Genomic DNA, 12,124 nt, shown 5'->3' on the forward strand with positions numbered 1-12,124 from the left:
CCATGGGAGGGTGTGAGCGCAGACAGACCCAGTAACACAGGCGGAGCTGTACTCCAGAACTTGCTTTCTCCCCAGTTCTGCGAGGAGTAGACACCTCGACGAAGCTACCAGAATCAGATGCCGGAATGAAAAGGCCCAGCTCCCGCCCTCCTGTGGCATCTACACCCGCAGACCCGGCCACGTGAAAGCACAAGACGCCCACGGCGACAGGCAGCCCCGCTCCCTCGGTGACCAAGCACAACTCACCTTCATTCCGTCCACATCCAGGACGCTGAGCGCCGAGTGACTGTCTGCAAAAGTCACCAGCATCTGCCCTTGGTTGATCCTGGGAGAAATGAGATTTGCCAGGTCAGCCCCGGGAGCGCGCCCTCCAGCGAGGCGCGCACCAGCCCCGCGAGGCGCGCACCGGCCCCGCCACGCACGCACCGGCCCCGCCACGCGCGCACCAGCCCCGCCATGCGCGCACCGGCCCCGCGAGGCGCGCACCAGCCCCGCCACGCGCGCACCGGCCCCGCGAGGCGCGCACCAGCCCCGCCATGTGCGCACCAGCCCCGCGAGGCGCGCGTCCCCACCTGACGAGCAGGATCGTCCCGTAACTGCCCAAGGTCTGCATGAGCTCCGTGCGCACGTCCTCGGGAAACTCGTTTTTCTCTTCGGAGGTTGGCGACTGAAGGTTGACGACGACGGTGGCGTCCCGGGGGCCCTGGAAAGAGGACACTTCCTGGAACACCCTGTCCCGAGCACCCACATCGACTTCTTGCACTTCCACCTCCACGATGGCCAGCACGGGTCTGCGTCAGACACGGAGGGAAGACGGGCACCGTTAACTCGGGACAAGACAGCCCCCAGCCCCGGCTCCGTCCCGACTCCACTGTCAACAGTAAACCTCCACCATGACACAGCCTGTGTGTGTGGCCCCCTGCCCCCGGCCACGGGCCCCGGAACTAAGCTCTCCGGTCCTGGGGTTTCAGTCTGTCTTTCCCCAACCTTGGTATTCTCTTGGCATTTCTATCTAAGGATGATGTGAGAGAAAACCACACCAGCCATGAGCAAAGCTTCTTTACATGCAACCCCAGGACTGCCGAGGATGCAGAGAAGAGGGGATTCTCCCTGGGCTAGGGGTTCAAGTTTTTTGGGGTGCTGTTTGGCAACTTGTGTTAGGAAACTCAAAAATGTTCATCTTTTGACCAACGAGTCTCAATTCTAGAACTTTGTTCTAAGGAAACGACCAGACGGTCAGACAAAGATTTATACACGAGGTTGATCATTACAGCACTGCTGATGGAAGGGACAAAGGGGGAACAATCTAACTGTCCCAGGATAGGGAAAGCGTTAGGTTACAATGCAGCCACACGACCATATGCCATGCACTCATTAAGAAGAATGTTGTAGAAATCTATCTGACATACACAGAAAAACAGATCAGCAGGAAATAATGCAAACCTTGTTGTGATTTTTATACGGGGATGGGTTTACTCTACAAAAAATTTAGAAAATCCTTTCTTATGAAGATTATGTAATCTTATTGAAGACATTTACAATATTAAGTGGAAACAAAGCATAATACAAAATAACATATAATACGGTGGCAACCTTTAAAACCAGCGAACGTTGAAAAAATTAAGAGATATGGGTGGTAAATCAGTAGTATCCCCCCAAGTTCATATTACTATTATTAGACTTTTTTGCCTCTAGAAGCAAGAAAAAAGAAGACAGAGAAAAATCTGACACAGCAATATGCGCTGAGGGTTTTTAAAAACTTTTTGTGGGAGAAAAACTTTCCCGAGGAGCCTCATGTGTTAGAAGCGGAGAATCTCTGATGAAAGTGGGTGCAGACACGGGAAGGCAGCCTCACTCACTCAGCAATGAAAAGGGACCAATTACTGACACACCAGCAACTGGAAGAAGCTCCAGAGAATCATGCCAAGTGAAAAAAGCCAGTCCCCCAATTCTGTCCCATTTTATAACATTCTTGAAATGACAAAATGCTGGAAAAGGAGAAAAGAGGAGTGGTTGACAGGGGTTAGGGAGGAGTGGGAGCGAGGGAAACGAGGGTCCCCGTGGTGACAGACGTTCTGTCCCGACCATATCGAAGTCAATATCTGGGTGTGACACTGCGCTGTAGATTACAGGGTCTTACCGCTGTGGGGAGCTGGGTAAAGGGTGCACAGGATCCCTACATTATTCCCTATAACTGCATGCGAATCTGTAACTACCTGATAGTGAAAAGCTTAATTAAAAAAATTAATGTAGCAAGTAAGAAAGCAAATGATAACAGTTCACATAACATAATCCTAATTTTCTTATCCACATTTAAACATCTATAAGCTTGTGAGCTTATAGCATGAGCACACACGACACACAGGTTAATATTTCGGTGCAAAATGTACGTGGAAGATGCAGTGGAAAGACACATAACGAACTGTCACCAGACATGGTCTCAGAGCGTGGGACTATGGATGATTTGTCTGTGTGTATTTCCCCTAATTGTCAAGAACCAAGATGTTCTGGTTTTGTAATTAGAAAAATCAATAAATGTCTAAGATGCGTCTCAAACCAGGATGCTCAGATCCGCACTTCCCAGTCTTGCCAGCTAAGTAAATGCTACTTCATCCTTGTAGCTGCTCAGGCCAAAAACCCTGGAGTCATCCTCACCTCGTCTCTCTCACACCCCACATCCACTCCATCAGCCAGTTCTGCTGGCTCCACTTTCAAAACCTATCCAGAACCCACCACTGCTCACCATGGCAACCCACGACCACCCTGGTCCAAAGCCACCCCGTCCCTCGGTTCCTCCCTGCCTCCCTCCTTCCATGCTGGCCCCGCTGGAGTTTCTTCGGGTGACTCTGTTCTAACCTGGCCACACAATGCCACTGCGCTCAGAGTGAAACCCAATGTCCTTTTTATGGCCCACAGGGTTCCACGCAGGCTGATTCTTGCTCATCTCACCTCCTTTTCTAAGACTCTTCCCCTCACTCTTCTCTCTCCAGCCTCTCTATTCTCCGAACTCCTAGATGTTCACTCCACACTCCCACTCTGGAATGCTCTCTCCCTGATACACACATGGCTCACACTCTCATTTCCTTCAGGCCTCGGCTCCAAGGTCACCAGAGGCACCTTCCCTGAACACTGGATATGTAATAGCACCAACCCCTTGACTGACCCCGGCCACTACTATTTTTTTCATTCATGGCACTTCTGTTTCTTGTCTGTCTGTCCTCACTAGAAGATTCCTTGAGAGCATGGTATCATCTGTTTTGTTCACTGCTTATCCTCAGTGCCAGGAACAGGGCCTATATATCAATATAAGACCCCCCAGTAAATACTGGTTAAATGAATGCTTCTAAATATACTCACTGAACTAGGAAACCTGAAAGTCATACATCTGTAGATTTCCCCACGCTCATTTCTAGGTATGTATTTGCAACAGCAGCTTTCTCAAGAAATCAGAAGCATCTAAAGATTTCGACCTAGTGACTGTCCAATTGCTCACCACCAACTCTCTTAATTTCTTTTCTTGTAAAAGTTGAAACTGACATGATAGTTTTGGTAGCAGCCGTGGGAAGGTCAAATGCCAACTTCTGTCTTTAAAGATGTTCTACAAGAATAACCTCCCTCTGTGGCCAGTCCCAGTGCATGCCGAGCTGACAGACCTCTGCTGCTGTGTTCCATCCTTAAGTCACAACGCACTAGGCCAAAGCAACAGCTCAGAGTATCAAAAACCCTGAATGCAACACTGTAAAAACCCTATGGTGTTTGTAACAATAAAACATTGGAAAAAATATTCATCGCTAGATGAATGGGTAAATCGCGTGGATATATTTAGCGGAATACTGGATAGCGGTTACAAATGGAAGAGTCAGATCTCTAAAAATGATGTGACTGTATCTCAAAAATGGTAACAAAAAAAGCAAGTTGCACAATGACATAATTTATCAGAATTTAAAAGACATAAAATACCACAGGTTGTGTCTTTGCAATTTTCATAAAAGATGTTACCTATGACATGGAGCAATGACAAAATGCTAACAGTGATTAATTCTTAGTGGCAAGTACACAGCTACTTGTCCTACTGTTCTTTGCTCTTTACTGTGTGTCACACACACACACACACACACACATTCGGATGGGGAAGGCAGGTCCGTTCTCTGCGGGGAGCAGCCAACCCTGCCTTCCTCAGCAGAGGATGTGCCCACGGTAGCCAGGACCATACCTGTGGTCAGACGCTTGCAGCTCTGCTCGGCCGTAATACTTGAGGGCACCAGGAGACCAGGCGTGTCTGACTTTGGTGTCAGTGTCCAGATCGTTGTCTAGAAGGTTGAGTTCTCCAGCTACTCACGGGGATTCCAATCAAGAGACACACATACAACACAAAATTGTATCAACATACATGAATGCCGATTACAGACATGTGCACCAGGAAGCCACGTCACGGACCACCTCCTGTCTCAGACTCAGTCGTTCTAACCCCTTGGACTTGAAACCCTGTCAAAGTGGCCTTGGGGCCTGGGGTAAAAACTCCTCCCCAGCGGGCAAACTGGGTGAGAACACAGAAATCGCTGCTGCGGGGATTTTGCCTCAGGCCCACGGGAAACAGGAGATCTGCAGCTCTTTGTACAGCAGGAGATGCAGAGACGAAGAACCTGAAGGCATCCAGCCTCTTGCATAGATGTCCACAAAAGTGATCTGAACAAAAATGCATCTTCTCAATCTGCAGGTGAGATTTCTGGGCTTTGAAATCTCAGCATCCGTCTCACCAGAAAAGCTTAGTTGTTTATGTATTAGTTTATAGGCATTCGAATTTTAAACAAACTGCACTTCCTAGCTGGGTATCAATAATTGTTCAAAACATGATAGACCACTAATTGATTAAAAAAAAAAAACAAAACTCATCTTTCCTGTGTCTTGCTCATATTTGATTTGGAATTGGGGCTTTAAGCAGATAAGAGTTCAGCTGAACAAAATGGGCTGGAAAAAAGGCATGAGTGTGAGAGGCAGAAGTGCCAGAGAGGAAGAGCTGTAGCCTCTCTCCGCATCCCCGCTGGGAACAAAAGGTGGCAGGGTGGTGTGGGGGGACAGCCATGAGGCAGGGATTGTGGGAGCCAGGAGCAGAGTTTCTAGAAAGAAGCCAGAGGGGAGCGCCCCCAAAATACAACTCCCGAAGCTTAGGGCTAACATCTGGGATGACTTTTGTGTAGTTCTGGGTTATCAAGAGAATTGTTATTTATAACAAAGAGCGCAGGACTAAAGGAAAGTGATATTCCTTCTATGGCACTGATCACTTGCCCCCTTCCAGCTCTGAAAGCGCACACATCTCAGGCACCTGTTCTGTCAAAAGGATGCCTCTTCCTCCACCACAGGACCCTGTCCGTCCAGGCCGGGGTGCGGCATTTGTCACTTGTGTCGTAGGCAGCAGAGCCAACGTCATACTTGTAGGTGGGTCCAAAGTCAATGGTGCCTTCGTGAAAGTCTTTAAAAATCTGTTGGGAGAAGAAGTCACAGGACCATCTTAGTTTTCCTAGATCATGTATGTTACATGCCAATAGAAGGCACGTTCCAGAGTGTTTTTTATTCCTAAAGTAACAGAAGCTATATCATATTTTCAAATATGTCAAAAACTGGACATATGTGTGCCTTTTAATTGGCCAAAAAAATGATGATTATCACTTTGTTCTGCTGACTTACACACCATTGGGTCTCCAACCAACCTCAGCACCCGAGCTGTCACACGCCTGCTTGTCAGCGCCCGGGTGACACTGACAGGCACAGGCCGAGGGGAACGCCTGGCCCAGCCCCGGCAAGGCCTCGATCCATATTTGTTAACAAAACCAATTGGGTAAAAAGCAGCCCAGAACTGAAGTCCGGCTCTCCTCCGTCTTCACTTAGCCCTGGTCCAGCCCTGATGCTGTGGGAAGACCCAGGAACAGACATTCACTCAGCGCCCGAGGGGAAGGGTGTGGAGAATATTGGCAGGAGGAAGGAAGACCGACCCTTTGCAGGAAGGAGTGGTGTGGCTACTCTGCCGTCTGGCCACCCCCAGCGACCCATGTCACTGAGGGGGGACGACAGAAAACCTCGAGGAGCATCCAGATCTCGCTGCAGGAGGAGCCTTAACCTCCCTGCCTGCACCATCTAACCCGCTGCATTTTCACCAGGTAAATGGAATTTGGCTGCGCCTCCCTCCCCTCAGCCTGTCCTGCGAGGAAGCAAACAGGCACCAAAAGAACAAACAGTTTCACGTGAAAGAGAAGATAAGTTTTGAGTCATGTGGAGGCCAGCCAGTGTGACCCTGAAGAACTGAGGACAGATTCTATAGTTGAATCTTCCCTATTACATCATGGCCTAAGGAGGCACTAAAAAACCACACCAGGTCAGGGAGGGGAAGTCTCATCAGAAGCGTGACAGTCTTGGGCTCTGTCATGCCTCTGTTTACTGACTGTGTGACCTTGGACACGTTGTTTGACCTTGGCCTCAGTCTTCTTATCTGTAAAATGGGTGTAATACCTAATCTGTAGGATGGTCTTGAGGATTATGTGTACAAATTGGCGTGTAAAATGTATTAGATCTTGTTAGTGTATTAAATTAATTTATTTGTTAGTATGTTCACTAACAAGAAACAGAGATACCACAATAAAATGTTTTGAGCAGAATCTAGCGTGTCACTTGCTGGTTTAGCGTACCTGACACACAGCCGTCCCTGCGAGCGTCACCCTGAGTACAGGGCACGTGGACTGCGTACATCACACCCAACAGCCTCACCGGCCACGTGCTCAGATGCTGACATGCGGCTGTCTGAAGCAGCTTGGACTCAAACTGAGCACAGCTGGACCAGGGCTCAGCTTGTGCGAAGCAGGAAGGGACAGCTGACCCCCCTCCAACCACAGAGCGTGGGCAGAGAGGCTCCTGTCGCCCTGAGCTCCTGCGGTGGCTGACGTGTGTCCAGTGTCCTTTCATAGAGCAATGGCCCCTCTGGCCATGAGAAGACACAGACCCTGACCGTGGCCACCGAAAGGAGGAACAGGACGTGAGTGTGCATGGACGCTCACGTTTCTCTAACTTCTTACGCCAGACGCCTTTTTTTTTTACCATTATCAGAATCAGTTAAATTCACACATGAAGCTTAATTCGCGAACGCTAGCGTGTACATTTAGCAGAAGCTATTCCATGTTGGAGCAGGTGTTAAAAACTATTTTAAAAGCACAACTTACTTTTCCACTTGATTTCTGTAGCTGTAGCTGATCAAATTCCAGGAGTTTCTTCCAGTCTTGGCGTTTCACAAAATAGAAGACTTCCTCGTAAGTGAGATCAATGCGGTAGTTGAAATCGCCGCACCAAAACACATAATCGTGAGAAAAAATGTTTCTTCCCTAAGTCATGAAAAAAAAAAAAAAAAAAGATGATTCGGCCCACTGCAAGGAAGGTGGGAGAAGGGAGAAAAATAAACTCACTGTACAGATGATAAGCAGATGTGTTTTTCTTAAAATGTTACTTAAGAAGAAAAGTCTGCTAGAGCATCTCATTTTTCACTAATCCCATAAACCTATTGAGGGACTTTCACATGGCTTAATTTTTAAATTTTAAATAGTGTTTTCGAGTGGTTTGGAGAAAGCTCCAACTCTAACAGAGAGAGCATGACTACTGATATTGGTATTTACTCTGCCGAGCGGATCTCCACCATCAGGATGTACCCCTGCTTTGTTACGTCTGTATCCTAAGAAGAATTGCCCAAACATTCAGTGTTACGAGAATGAGGTTTAAGAAAATAAGTATTAATGCTCAGGACACGCAACTTCGTAAAACCTGGTGGATTTCATACACTTTCATCCTGTGATCCTCCAGTTCTCTCTCTCCCCCCTCCCCCATCTTGCCCCAGGCAGCCCTGGAGAGCTGTGGCATCTTCCCCTCCCTTCCCCAGGAATCACAACAACAATAGCAGCACGGTATCAGCTGTCTACAATGCTGGGCTCTGTTCTGGGGCACACTGTCCTCCCAGCAGCCCTGTGAAGCACACACTAATGGCTCTCTTATAGATTAAAAAAAAAAAGTTCAAAAACTTTGCTGAAGGTTACACCGCTAGTACATGATAAAGACAAGACGTGAACTCAGATCTGCCAAGCTCCAAAATCTGTTTCTGCTATACAAAAGACTGAAATTATCACAGCCAAATAAAATAAATGTGCAGAGCTGCACTGCCTAATAGAACACTCCGTAGCGATGGAAATGTTCTCTACCCATGCGGTCCAAAACAGGAGCCACCAGCCACGTGTAGCCATCAAACACTTGAAATGTGGCCAGTGTGACCGAGGGATTTTTAGTTTTATTTAATGTTATTTACTTTACATTTAAATAGCTACTTGTGGCTAGTGGCTACTCTACTGAACAGGTACAGAGTATTAACTTACAGGTACCGTCAATATTTCTGTTGAAAAAAGCTATAGTATAAACCCTTTAATTATTTTAAATGTGTCCCATGTTTGCTGCTTTGAAATAGCACTTTTTAAGTGAGAAGGGTTGGACTTTTCTTTTTTAACTACACAGACACACAAAGAAAATATTAGCCCTACATAATCTGGGAAACTACAATTGCAAATTTCCCAACTCATTTATTTTTTAATCCAAGAAATAAAAACTCCAACAAGGATTACAGCACTTCTTAATGAAAACTAAGGAATTTTTGCCTTGAGGGCAGCCCAGTGAACAGGATGTCAGTTTTAAGGGATCTGGTCTCACATGGAAGAGCTCCGTGACCCAGCCCAACCTTGTCTCAGGCACGGACAGAATGTGTGGCAGGAACGGCTAAAGTCTACCCTCACTGCTGGGAAATAGGTGTCTGCACCAGGCTGAAGGTGTGCGGGACCATCATCTTTGCACAGAAAGGAAAACATTCAAATCTGAATTCGAAAAGATCCCCCGGCTTCAGAATGAAAACCTCTGGACTACCACTAGAGGGCGGCATGACGCATGGTACTGGCAACCACGAGACCACACCAGGATCCAGAGCTCCTAAGCCAAGAATTCACTGGTTTCAAAAACGTGTATTCTCTTCTGGGCCACAACAGAATGTATGTGTGAGTCTCAAGAAAACCAAGTCTTATACTGGTTGGATTCCAATGTTCTTCACCAACTTGGACAAGGCATGGACGCACTGGTTTTCTTTCCCCATCCCATACAGTTGAATTAGAATAAGAAAACGCAGGGCACATCAGGACATTCAGGAAACGCACAGAGATACAGGAGGCAGAACACTCCTGGGCCGGACTCCCTGCTCACCGCTACTGCAGCACCCCTGGTCATTTCCCCGCCGCCACTGCTGAGCCCCCAGGGGCAGGGACCCGCCTACGGTCGTATTGCCACCGCCTGCCCGTATCAGCAGCTCAGAAAACTGTGTGTGGGGCTGACCCGAGCAGGGGGGCCTCACCCGCCTCTGCCACGCTGCTCACCGTCGGGAAGCTCAGCCTCTGGGTGATCTCCCTGTAGTCCTCGTTCCTCTCCTTCACCTGGGACTGCCCGGCCGTCAGGTGGCTGCACACGAAGCAGAAGCTGCTGCTGTGGAACCGGAAGCGGATGGCCACGGCGCCCTTGTTCCCCGCCTTTCCCCCCATGCCCGTCTTCACTGTGTCGATCGCCACGTCCCTGGAACAGAGAATGCACACGCAGGGGGGCCTCTCAGGGGCTCCGAAGGAAAAGCATGAGCAGCTTTGCTACAGAGAAGATCCGGGCGGCGGCGTGAGGCTTGCGGATCTGAGAACCTCAAAAGCCTCGGCTCAGAGGCTGGTCCACCCCATCTTCAGCGGCCAGGCCGCACAGGGACAGCGGGACTGCCATCAGCTCCGCATCACTCCTGACCCTCCTCTCATCGTGGGCAGCTGCCCTGTGGGAGGGCTGGAGCATCCTCTCCACGGCCCCAGCTCCGAGGTGCTCACGTAAGCACCTCACAAAGCACCGTGGAGCTGAATCACCTCCACCCCGGCCCTCCGCGTCCGGTCTCGCTGCTGCGGCAGAAGCAGCATGGACTTCCCCAGCCCCGACCCCATCCCACACGGCTCTTCTGCAAAGTACAGGGGGTGCCATCAGGTAATCAACACATTTTAAAAAACAGGAACCATCCAGTTATCTATACTGGGCTGGGCGGGTGGTTTCCAAGCAGACGCCTGGCGTTAAAATGCCAACTTATAATGCACACAGGTGAGTGCGTAGGTCCACAGGACCAGGGGCCGAAGCCTCCGCCTGCTCCCTGGGACTGTCGCCCAACAGACAAGGTACGGGGATAACCTGCCAACAATGTGCGAGCTTGAGGCTAAAGGGACACAGGTGTTGGGACCTTAGTTGGCACCTGGGAAATCCGGAGCCCCTCGGCATCACTCCCTTCCTCACGTTCTATCTCTGACCTCTACCCTAACCTCACCTTTACTCTGACCGTAACTGACTTTTACCCACTCACTGTGGACACTGCCAGACTGTCACAGCAAACAACTGGGGGACACAGACTTTAACATTTCCCAAAGGTCATAGAAGAGGATTATGAGCACAGAGCACAGTCTTGCTCTCCAAGTATCTCTTTGTCTGGTATCGGCAAAGAGAAAGACCAGAGGACGTTCCAACAACATGAATGAGACCAGGGAACAACGTGAGGCTATGAGACAGGTGAGGGGAAAGAGGTGCTCCTCCCAAACCTTAAAACCCCCACGCACGCACACATGCACACACACACACACAGACACGCACGGGCTTTCCTAAAAGACACGCTTTTCCTAAGCTTTTTCCCTTTCTGACATTCACGAAGCTCTCACTTTGGAGACCCAATAACGGGGTGACAGTGGTAGAGGCTTTCTGCCCACGCATCTTATTTAGAATTCTTTTAAAAAGAGACAAAAGAATTGGCATTTCCTGATGAGTTACCCAGCTCTTGGTCAGAGGTTTCCTGTCTAACATTTCAGCAAGGAATCCCTTTCCTTGTGCAAAACTGAGCCCGGGTGACGAGGATCATGAAACACTCTTTCTAAAAATGGTCCAGCTTCCTGAGCTAGAAGGTTCCCACTGTGGCTTTTTAAATGCTAGACAATATTCTATTCAGCTTGGTTTTTCCTTGGGGGTTTTGTTACATTTATCTAAAATAATGGCAGGTCCTGATTCCTGTGGCAGGAAGGGGGTGGGGGTAAGGAAGTCAGAATCAAACAATCCCGTGTTCCCCCAGATGTTCGTAAGCGAAATGTTCTTACCTGATGAAGGGGACGTGGTACGGACGTACAAAGATATAAAGACAGACGCCCACCAGCTGTGCCGAAGTCAAGAGAATATACCTATGAGAGCGTGAGATGGCTTTCTGAAGCTGCTCACCCCACATCTTCCTGTTGGTGGTACTGGAGAAAAGAATGATGTTGTTTAGCGTGAGCTGGAAGCAGGCTCTCCCACCTGTAAACTCCTCTAGCCCTCAGTGGGTTCTTTATTGACGTCATGCTGCCTGCGCGCTCCTGCATTAGTGCCATGTGAGCCTTAATCCCTGCAATGGGCTATCCGCATATTTCTGGTTGTGTTGTACACATCAAACGTGTGCCCCACCCAACCCCTGCCACCTGAACCCCAGCACAGGGCCTTGCTCATAAGACCTCCATAGAGCCAGGTTTTATCATTTGTTCAGAAAGTGCCTTGAAACGGACTAGGAAGGAAAGAGTCCAGCTGACCTCACACCAAGTGTTAATCCAGTGCTTTTCTTTCCTTTGTACTGGTTTCTTTCTTACACTCGCACACAGGAAACGTGAGTCAGCCCCCGCCCAGCCCGGCCCATGCCCTCGGGGCTCACACATGCCAGCTCGCAGCCTGAATCACTGGACACGTGGCCGAGGCGGCAGCCACGTGTTAGTACAGAGCCTAACCGCCCCCCTTCCTTCTATTTCCTTAATCAGCAAAGAGAGAGGAAGGGAGAGGCATATGTCTGTGAGGACGAGGCGGGAGCAGTCAGAAGCGCAGAGGCTCCCGGCTCAGGATCCCACCCCAGCACGCCTGGCCGCCTACCTGGCGTTGACGATATTCCCTGCGCTCAGTTCCACCATCTCTTCAAACCCCACGGCAAATATGTCAGCTGGGCTGCTGTCATCTGCAGAACAAGCAGGAGACGAAGGAAGTC

At 49.3% G+C, this 12,124-nt stretch overlaps 1 protein-coding gene and 1 long non-coding RNA gene across 11 annotated transcripts in view; one reads left to right on the forward strand and one right to left on the reverse strand.

Annotated features, from left to right (window-relative positions):
* The window catches only part of LOC309667302, a 247,793-nt gene that overhangs the window by 165,113 nt on the left and 70,556 nt on the right, over nucleotides 1-12,124 (forward strand). The window lies entirely within an intron of this gene.
* Nucleotides 1-12,124, reverse strand: part of SYNJ2 (synaptojanin 2) — a 99,500-nt gene that overhangs the window by 11,209 nt on the left and 76,167 nt on the right. For all 10 annotated transcript variants that reach the window (XM_082475541.1, XM_082475540.1, XM_082475544.1 and 7 more), the window contains 8 exons: nucleotides 12,013-12,094; nucleotides 11,220-11,360; nucleotides 9,441-9,633; nucleotides 7,209-7,367; nucleotides 5,324-5,480; nucleotides 4,214-4,331; nucleotides 573-791; nucleotides 247-325 (listed from right to left, as the gene is read on the reverse strand). In XM_082475541.1, the coding sequence (XP_082331667.1) occupies nucleotides 247-325; nucleotides 573-791; nucleotides 4,214-4,331; nucleotides 5,324-5,480; nucleotides 7,209-7,367; nucleotides 9,441-9,633; nucleotides 11,220-11,360; nucleotides 12,013-12,094 (1,148 nt within the window). The remainder of the gene's footprint in view (nucleotides 1-246; nucleotides 326-572; nucleotides 792-4,213; nucleotides 4,332-5,323; nucleotides 5,481-7,208; nucleotides 7,368-9,440; nucleotides 9,634-11,219; nucleotides 11,361-12,012; nucleotides 12,095-12,124) is intronic.

The sequence above is a fragment of the Balaenoptera physalus genome (genome assembly GCF_965194825.1).
Source record: "Balaenoptera physalus genome assembly, chromosome: 9".
Taxonomy (NCBI): Eukaryota; Metazoa; Chordata; class Mammalia; order Artiodactyla; family Balaenopteridae; genus Balaenoptera; species Balaenoptera physalus.